Below are 10,113 nucleotides of genomic sequence, written 5' to 3' on the forward strand. Positions count from 1 at the left end.
CGCGAATCACGGGTAATCTGCCGGTTGCTGCTGCTGCTAATGTTGTTTTCAAAATGGATGACAAGTTTATTCGACATCGTTCACTATTGCTATTAATTTCTTATTTATTTTTAAATCTTGTATCAGCAAGGCGACACACAAATAATTGGGCTGTGCTGGTAAGAAATGTTTTAGATTATTGTTGTCTGCTATACACTCCAAAGCCTTTCATGCGCAGATTCACTGTCAAGATTTTTGGTGAAAAGAATCCTTTTCCTCTATATTTAAACCCCCTGGACCTGCCGAATGTCCAGAAAGTCAATTCTCAAAAGAAATAATCTCGATTCTTTTTTAAGATTCCTTGTAATTTCATTATCAATTCTTGGTAAGAAAGTTACAAAATACTCAGATAAATAGAATAGCCAACACGGCGAAAAAAAGAGGCACCTTTATGTTTCGTAAATCATTGTTACAAATGTACCCAATGATTGTACCCAAACCATTATTGTGACGACAAAATCAGAAACATAAATCAGTAAGACAGCATAAATCAGTAATACGGCACAAATCAGTAATGTGTGAATGAAGAAAAGGTCACTGTAGCAGGCTGCTCGACGGGCTCCAAGGAGTTCTTGCGGCGAAAAGTCGATAAAAATGTAGCAAATATGAAACACCACAATATGCCGGGAATATTAGTTCAGTTCAGTTTCATTATTTTAAATTCCACACATACAATACAATGCAATAAATTACAATACAATTAATATAATTAAAGAATAAAAAAGAGAGCAAATAGATAGAAAATAAATTAAACATATTGAATTGTAAGTGTGAAATTTCTTAAGGAGGAACTCTCTAAGTAGATAGACCAATGAGAAGAGAGCCCCCCTATCGGATTTATAGATAGCCCCCCTATCGAGAATAAACAACAATAATTACACGTAAATCAGTAAAGGCTAATATTACTCGACATAAAGGCCCAATTAGCCTTTACTGATTTACGTGTATTTATTGTTGTTTATTCTCGATAGGGGGGCTATCTATAAATCTGATAGGGGGGCTCTCTTCTCATTGGTCTATCTACTTAGAGAGTTCCTCCTTAAGAAATTTCACACTTACAATTCAATATGTTTAATTTATTTTCTATCTATTTGCTCTTTTTTTATTCTTTAATTATATTAATTGTATTGTAATTTATTGCATTGTATTGTATGTGTGGAATTTAAAATAATGAAACTGAACTGAACTAATATTCTTGGCGTATTGCGGTGTTTCATATTTGCTACATAAATCAGTAAGACGGCATAAATCAGTAAGATGGCATAAATCAGTTAGACAGCTTAAATCAGTTAGACCAGGGGCAGCTGGGAGAGATTTTAAACTGCTATTAGAGAAAATCGTGGTATCAGGGCATGGCTGCCGCTGTTTTTATACTTCCAACCACACCCTCTTCAATGGTTGTTTTCAATATTGCGCTGTTTTTTTCTATGCTCTACCTCATCGTTACATCTTGATTTTCTTGGCCGCAAGTCGAAAACACCTTGCCATTTTCTATTGTAACGCTCTCTTTCTCAGAGTCATAAAGAGAAAAGCAAAAAAATCAGGGAGGGGGGGGGGGGCTATGGCCACAGTCTGAGGTTATTTGATCGCTAGAGCAACATGGCTAATTGTCAGACTTATCAGACTTATAATTTTGAATTTGATACTAATCCCAAAAAGATCGTAAAGTTGCAGCACGTTTCTTAGTTCTAAAAAAAATTCAGAGACTTTCTTTCAAATTTCTACTGAAACAACCTCTATTGGAATACATATACAGTTCTGAATCATGTCTACACATTCAGTCTTTCAATTACGACTGTAGGCTTTGGTTTCGACGGCCTGCTGCACGCAGATGAATATCATCAGCATACAATGAAAAGGTTCTCTGTCCGTAGCCGATGCCTCTTTTTTGTTGCTATTAAACGGCCCTGTTTTAATAGCCAAATATTATCGGCAAGTATTGTACATTGAAATACTCCTTAATAAGGACAAATATTTCTGATAAATGCTCATTGTTAACATAAAAAACCAAAGCACCATATTTTTCAATTCAATTTAAGTGCAGATTTAAATTTCTGATGAAACTAACATAACAGCTTGAGAATAAACTACATATCACTACACCAAAATAATAAGAGAGCGCTATCTTTCATATATTTAAACGAAGTCGCTGTTGGTGTGTTTATTGTTGTTGTGAAGAAAGGATTGTCTGTCAGTATGTCGTTAAAACCCCCAACGTAAACTAGAAACGGTCATATGATTTATTTTGAATGCAATATGCCACATGAAATGCAAGAGTGAACGAAGGAATCTTGCTATTAAATGTGACCTGGCTAATAGCAAGTCCGCATATATTAGCTCTTTCACAACAGCATGATTGGCCACTTTACATCACACAAGGAGACACAAACAAAGGTGGATATGAAAGTTACTATTAGGATTCACAAACCTAATAGCAAAATTTCAGGGCTGTGACTGTAGTATTTGTTTGAGGCCGTCCGATGAATGCGTCACAATAAATGTTGCGACAAGCGTAGGAGGGAGGTCTTTTTTGAAAGGATCAAATCAGTTTCAAGAGTAGCCGCTTCTGCTCGCTTTACCATGGCCATGTCACGCCATATCATTGCAAAATGGCAGGAAAACAGTTAGCTGTCCAAATAAACTGTTTTTGCCAAGGATTTCCAGTGCTAGTTTCATTTTAAAGATATATGACCAATAGATTATGAGAGCCTTTGCTGGAAAAAATTGCTATTAGACTAATAACGCTTATACCGCTCCCAGCCGCCCTCTGAGTTAGACGTTTTGACTCTAGCTAGAGTTATCTTCAGTATATGGTAAAATAGAACAAAATTCTACATTATACCTAAAGGAGGAGTGAACAATAAGGCTCAAAAATCATGTGATGGACTGTAGGTGTGAAAGGAGCCGTTTTCACAATAAAAATCTTTTGAAGCCTCATAACAGCAAAACATAACAGCAGTTGTTTATAATTGCAGCTCTTTAGCAGATGAAGTCATGCAAGCTCCAACTCTAAGCATGTTCGAAAGTGAAGTAGATCTGCATTGAAAGGATAACCAGTTTATTATTAAATAAATTTCTGAAGGAGCTATTTTATTTGAGTTAATGGAATTCTTTTCTTAATGTTTTTCCACCAGGAAGGAAATTAATATTAGATATATATGTTAACAAAATATGTCAGTATCTTACTTATCTTCTATCATTTAATCCTCTGAAAGAATCAACCTGTGACACTTGTGGATGCCCCCTGAAGTTGTATTCTTAATGTCAATTTGATGATACCTACAGGCCATTTTCCACTTGAGCGAAATCTTCAGCAAATTTGTCAGCAATTGGAATGTCTTTGTTCTTTCTGGGCAAAAGTGAATGCACTAGTGAAATGTGGAAGTTGATAGGAATTCAACTTTTCAGCAGAAGACAACTTCCCTCTGAATGAAAACAAATTTGCTAGCAAGTTTGCTCAAAAATTTTCTCAAGTGGAAACCAGCCTTTCAGGTCTATCACAATGTGTTCTTTTTTCAAAATTTAATTTCATTTTCCATTTTCAATATTAAAATTCCATTTTGAATATTTCAAAATTTGTTAGGCCCAAATATGTCTAGTATGGATATGCCAGAGAACTTTGGTGCTCTGAAGTGCACATGTTCATTGTAGAGGAATTTTAGTTTGTTGGCATTTTGTTTTGAAAAACAGCCAAGGTTTCTTTGAAATATGAACTGTTTTATAGACTGTATGAACTAGCGTTTTGTGTTCTCCTACTGCACACTTTGAACACTGATGGAGAAATTTTCTAGGGAAGTCTGCAGCTATCCCAGACCAGACATATTGGGCACAACATAATACACCATGTGACCTACTTGATATTAATGTCTACACCTATAACTGCAAATGTTTTTTACTTATTTAATCAATTTATTTTTTCCAGGTCAGTACATCTAGGTTCTGGTTCAATTATAGGCATGCTGCAAATACATTATCAATTTATCGCAGTATAAAGCGACTTGGAATACCAGACAGGTATGTATCTCTCTAGCAAATTTATGTTTACCTGAGAATTAATTTTTTCTGTATTTGTCTCTACGTAGAATTCGAAGGTACTTTTTAGGACACTGGGAAGCTGTGTTCTAGTCCTTCCTCTCAATATGATCACACTTTCTGATGGCCACTCCCCTCATTCAGGGTAAAAGTTTGGTCATGTCAAAGACTTGAACCCAATGCCCTTGGATCTGCAGTCCACAACCCTAACTATCCAGTCATCTTTGCACCAAGAATAAGATTCCTCTTTAAATGTACATACAAACAGTATTTTCTTTCTCTAAAACGTATCATTTTTATTTCCTGCTTATAAAAAATTCCTGTTTTGTTGGCTGGTAGAGCTGTATATGTTTGTGTGTACAGCTGAACTGGACAGTTCTAATTTGCAACTCAGAGTTTTGCACTTAATGCAATCATCGGACAAGATAACTTTTCCTGCAAATAGGGTTTTGATGTCCTTCTTGGAGCAGCAGAGCAAGTTGCCCTTTCTGACCCTTTGACTCAAGTGGAGAATTAGCAAGTGGAGAATTTAGTGGAGAGTAGAAAATTTAGTACCTGAAACCTGGAACCAACACCGAATCTAGAGCTATAACAGCTGATTTAAAGACGATCTTGGTTCAAGTTATTCAAATGCTAGCAGATGAAAAGTTTTTAAATCACTCATCACTTTAGAAGGAATTATCTTAAATGGTTATTTTATATATAAAATATCAAGGGAAAGCAAACTTTATTGCTCCTGGTTAGATAATAATTTTTTGATGTGCTCCTTGATTGCTGGTCGTTTGCAGATTTTCTTTCTAAAATGTTGTGATGCAAGCAGGGACCACAGAAGTGGGGGATGAGGGGGCTTTAAGGGGGTTGCTGAGGCATCTTTTATGATTGATGAAGACGGTTCAAAACCCTTCTGATATACACCTTATCTGTTTTTAAACTTGTGTTCTATTTGGATTTTAGCCACATAATTTTGATGCTAGCTGATGATGCTGCATGCAGCCCCCGGAATCCAAGGCCTGGTATTGTCTTTTTATTTTACTCTTTTTATTTAGCAACATAGCCAGCTTTTGATAAACACCTTTGAACTGATGGGGGGGATCTCTATGGCCTGATGATAAAAGAACATAAATTGAATGAAAAAATAAGATTGAGGAGATTAAGGCTCATGCTCAATTGCTTTCATACCTGAAGATGGCGGATCGATTACAAATTATAGGAGAAGATAACAAATTTATGATAAACTACCAATGACATGAATAAAGTTAGTGATGTATGAAAGCTTTGGAAACTTAGTTAGGGCATGCGATGTTTGAAGTATCATTGGGGTGGAAAGGAGAATACTAGAGAATAAAGGAGAATAGAGGGTTAGGGTGAAGGGAGGGATCACTTTACAAGTAGGAAAACAAAAAGTTGCAGAAAATAGGACTTTAAGAAAGAGCTAACGGATGGTGGAAAAAATTCACATTTCGTTCTGCCGTATGAAAGATGAGGTGGTGACATAGTATGCTGACATCGTCATTGTTATCATTTGCTTTTATTGCGGATTTTGAAATGCGAAATATTCAAGGTTTATATCAATCGCTAATTCATCTTGTATCGTTGTTGGATTTTAAAGGGCTTGAAGATCAGATATATATATAGAAAACAGGATAGTCTATCTGTTCAGTAGAAACCGTTCTAATTTCAGGTATTCCTTTGTAGCAACTGTGTTCAATAATAGAAATCAACATATCAATGTTTACGGGGATGATATTGAAGTGGATTATAGAGGATATGAGGTACCCTGATAAATTGAATTATATTTGTTTACAAAGTTATAGCTGTATATTAAATTCATTTGCAATACCATACCCAAAATTTTAAAGGTTATGGATGGTTACAGACACTTGAAAGGGAATGATAATTGTAAAAGTGCAAATTTATAAACGCATAACGTCATCAAACGTGTCTTAATTGTCTTTGCCCTGAGACTCGAGAGAGAAATACAACTTTACAAAAATATCAGTCAAGGACGTATGATTGAAGAAATCATATCTTCAAAGGCGACTTCTGTACTAAAGTAACATTGCTCGCATGTAATTTTCATGTTGAGATTTTTAACTTGCTCCTTTTCAGGTCACTGTTGAGAACTTCATAAGAATTCTAACAGGTCTGTATTCTGTTTTTTGTGTGTTTTTTTAATGTCCTGGAAACCCACCCACTGACATTGTGAAAAACGCGATTAAAAATACCCCGCAAACGTATATTAAAAAATGTTTTCCATCTTTGTAGACTATTTCCACCCGTCCCGGTTCTGTTTAGAACTGAAAACTTGACTAACGTCGATAACTAGTAGATGCTGGTTTTCGGGATTGTGTATTTGTTCGCTCTGTCCTGTGAAAGTTGTTATTTTTAATGTGCGTTTTCATGTTTTCTACGCCTTGTCTGTGAAAATCTGCAACCATAACCGAAAAAATCTCATTTCTGGCAATATTTCTTGGCATAAAACTTAATAAGAATGGTGCAAAAAATATTTGGAAACAATATGCAGCATATTTCGGTTTCCTTAACCGTTTACCATTTACCTTCAACCCTTTACCGTTTGCCGTCAAAACTGCGAAGAGGAAGTCCACATTGACTATAAAAAACAACTTGAAATTTGGTTTACCTCTTCCTTTATGTTTGTATGGCTTTTCAAATATATGTATTATTCAAACATTTGGTTAGAATTGGTATAATTTGGTACATTTTTCTCAAGAAGATGTTCTTTCCTTCTTCATGCCCTAGGCCGATTAGAAGACACAGTTCCCCGATCGAAGAGACTTTTATCAGATGAAACAAGCAATATTTTTATTTACCTGACAGGTTTGCTCAATCGTGTCATTACAATTGATAAAGAGGGCATTTCGTAGGCAATTCCAATCTTTTTGGATGCTTTGTGAACTGTCTCACCAACAAAATTAATAGGGTTTAAAAGGAGCGCTGTGTAACCTGCTCAAATTCTATACTAATCCATTGAGAGAAAACATAATTTTTTAGTTTCAAAACACCTTAGGTTTGCCATGTTAAGAACTACTGTCTGTCATAGAAATGTTATTTTTACAATAGGGAGAAAGAGGGAGTGCACTGACCTTTTTATAAGAAGCAATAGTCGTTACTTAGTGCCCCGGTGTCCAAAGGCTCGAAAAATTTCAATGCTCATTTTCTTTAAAAATTTCTTAATTTTAAAAGCGTAAATTTTAACATCCGTTGTTTTGTCTTTAATTCAACATCCTTAGAGGTTTTTAGCAGAAACTTATCCGGAAGGGTTTTGCAGCGACAAACATCGAAATTCGTCGATCTTTTCATTACCTTTAAATGCTTATAACGTTTGTACCATGATATCCACTTCCGTTCTAATGTTGTGCTTAGATACTCGTAACGGAAGTACATTTTTAGTCTTAGTGTCTATGGTTTTTGCTCAACAGCCAATAATACCGATAGACTTCCACATACGCTCAGAATTCTAAGCTTTTCCAAAGTTCAATTTTTTCACATTTCCAAAAGTTCAATTAAAGGTTCTTGTACAACCGGCATGCTTACCGGCAGTTATCTTGATATATTGAACGTTCTTTGTATTTTCATTCAGTACGATATTAGGCCGGTATTTTGAGTTATGATAGCAAGGCTTGCCGGTCGTACAAGAACTTTTAAGAGAAAGAAGTTGGAGAAAGAAGCAAGATGAGGCAGTAAGAAGAAAGTTAATTGACGTAGTTAGAGGAGTCATCACGTGAAAAGCAAATGAAGACAGCAAGTGAAGGCAGCGAGATGATGCAGCAGGGGGGGGGGGTGCAGCAAGAGGATGCAGCAGCAGGAGGCAGCAAAAAAAGGCAGTAAATATAGAGAGCAAGAGAAGGCAGTAGGAGGGAGCAGTAAATGGACGTACTAAAAGAAGGAGAAGAGAGGGCAGTTATAGGAGAGATTGAGAGGCTGAAGTAAGACGTGGTAGTAATTCAGAAATCTTTCCTTCTTAATAATTGTATCTTTTGAAAAGATAGCCTGATGTGCAGTTTACATGTTTTTCTTTGGTTTTGGAATGATATTCAATATTGTTAAAGGTCATGGTGGAGATGGGTTTCTGAAATTCCAAGATTCTGAGGAAATTACATCGATTGAATTAGCAGATGCATTCGAGCAAATGTGGCAAAAGGGAAGGTAGATATTGCTCTCACACACAATAATGGTTTTGTTCACATGTGAATGGCAATGCTTTTATCAATGTAATTCAAGCATACCCTCAGGACTCTCATGTATTACGTGTTTATGGCAAAAATTTCCAACAAGTGAAAATTATTTTCAGACCCTTCATCTGAGAACTTTGATATTGCTTGTTTTGTCAGAGCTAACTTACTGAGGCAAAGTTGTCAAAAGGTGTGTTTATTTTGCTGGTAGTATCAGGTTTGAATCTATACGCAACGCCATTTCTTATGGTTGTATGCTGGAATCTTGACTAGACTTATGATTTGAACATCATCATCGTCACTTAAGGATTGGTCTGTCCTAACCAGCCGTAGCAGCTCTGCACCATATAATATCGATCTTATTGCGGGCTTGTGGCCCCAATTGAAGATAGTCATGCCACACAAGCTTTCAGCTGATCAATGTAATAGGTGTTTAGTTACCCTCTTCCTTTAGATCCACACGCAATACTCCCAGTTGACAGTGTTTCATCATAACCAATGTTCTAAAGTACACGCTGTATATATCTAAATATCTTTGCTTACGTTCAGTCTTTTTCATGACTTCATCATTTGTTGTCCTTTCAGTCCATCTGATGCAAGGTAATTGTCTGAAAGGGTGATAAAATTAGTAAAATAGATCCTCTTGAATCCCTCAGCGTTTCATTTATACATGCCCTAGCTGTTGACAGTTTCTTTGATTCCAGTTTCGTTTTGTAATGCTTTTAAAAATATACATTTCTCAGCATTATCATTAATAAGTCAAATTCTGTTTCCCAATTAATTTCTTTTGTGTTCAGATAAAAGAGACGATCATTGATCTGATTGCATCATATTTTTATTTCTCTGTCATCCTCTCTGTTTATTTAAGGTATAATGAGCTTTTGCTGCTGGTTGACACGTGCCAGGCAGAATCCCTTTATGGCAAGATTTACTCCCCAAATATAATCGCTGGTGCAAGTAGTAAAGTTGGCGAAGATTCGTTGTCGGTTGGTTTGGCAAATTTCTTTTTTTTTGTTGATACAAAAACTTTTCTATATATTTCAGATAACAGAAAAGTAACAATATTAGTTGTTTAAAAATTTCATCTTCTGAATATAGTTTCTGTAAAGGACTTTTACCAATGAATTTGAGAGTAGAAGCAAAAACGTAATAGTATTAAGCACTTTGAAGACAAAATAAACGTTTAAGTATCAATATATTTAGTTATAAGGTTATATCAGAATAGAAAAATCTATATGTTGATGCCATCACCAGTGAAATGGCCCAGTTTCACGTTCAGTACACACTGCTGTGGAGAGCTATTTTTGAGGGGGCCTGTTAGTTTCCTAAACATAACGTTTAGAGCTTGGTGGCTATGGATAAATTCCTTTTTCTTACAAGTTGTGCAGCCAATATACTTTAGAGTACGTTTTCAATATCAAAGGAGATGGCCTATTTGTTATACATTTGGACAAGATAATGAAGCTTCGTGCCACCGCTACCTTTGTTGATAGTTAAACTTATCTTTTGACAAATAGGCTTTTCTGTTGACTTATAAAACTTGAACCTCCAAGTAGCAATGAACTGTAAATCAACACGAGAATGTAGCAGAAGAGGCAACCTGTAACATAATGGCTAATAATGTGCACAGACTTGATAAGCCAAAAAGTACCTAGGCAAGGAATCTTTAAGATACTTTTATATCTCTGTAGCTGCTGTAATTATTTGCATCAAAGTTGAAGGTGCTCACTTGTTTTCTATATCTTTCAACCAATTGCAGCATCACGACGACCCATCAATTGGCGTGCACGTGATCGATTCATGGACCTATTACATCTTACAGTACCTTGAGCAAGTAACCCAAAATAGC

The 10,113-nt window shown here is 35.8% G+C and overlaps 1 protein-coding gene across 1 annotated transcript in view; it reads left to right on the forward strand.

Annotated features, from left to right (window-relative positions):
* LOC135693771 (GPI-anchor transamidase) overlaps nucleotides 1–10,113 on the forward strand; it is a 12,709-nt gene continuing 2,596 nt past the window's right edge. Inside the window, exons 1-9 of the mRNA XM_065212340.2 lie at nucleotides 1–158; nucleotides 3,962–4,053; nucleotides 5,026–5,084; nucleotides 5,767–5,843; nucleotides 6,181–6,214; nucleotides 6,832–6,909; nucleotides 8,142–8,238; nucleotides 9,133–9,250; nucleotides 10,024–10,113. The exon at nucleotides 10,024–10,113 is cut by the window's right edge and continues 21 nt beyond it. Coding sequence (XP_065068412.1) covers nucleotides 54–158; nucleotides 3,962–4,053; nucleotides 5,026–5,084; nucleotides 5,767–5,843; nucleotides 6,181–6,214; nucleotides 6,832–6,909; nucleotides 8,142–8,238; nucleotides 9,133–9,250; nucleotides 10,024–10,113 — 750 coding nt within the window. The 5' untranslated portion in view covers nucleotides 1–53. The remainder of the gene's footprint in view (nucleotides 159–3,961; nucleotides 4,054–5,025; nucleotides 5,085–5,766; nucleotides 5,844–6,180; nucleotides 6,215–6,831; nucleotides 6,910–8,141; nucleotides 8,239–9,132; nucleotides 9,251–10,023) is intronic.

This window comes from Rhopilema esculentum, chromosome 11, assembly GCF_057945365.1.
Source record: "Rhopilema esculentum isolate cy_ngs chromosome 11, ASM5794536v1, whole genome shotgun sequence".
NCBI classification, from domain to species: domain Eukaryota; kingdom Metazoa; phylum Cnidaria; class Scyphozoa; order Rhizostomeae; family Rhizostomatidae; genus Rhopilema; species Rhopilema esculentum.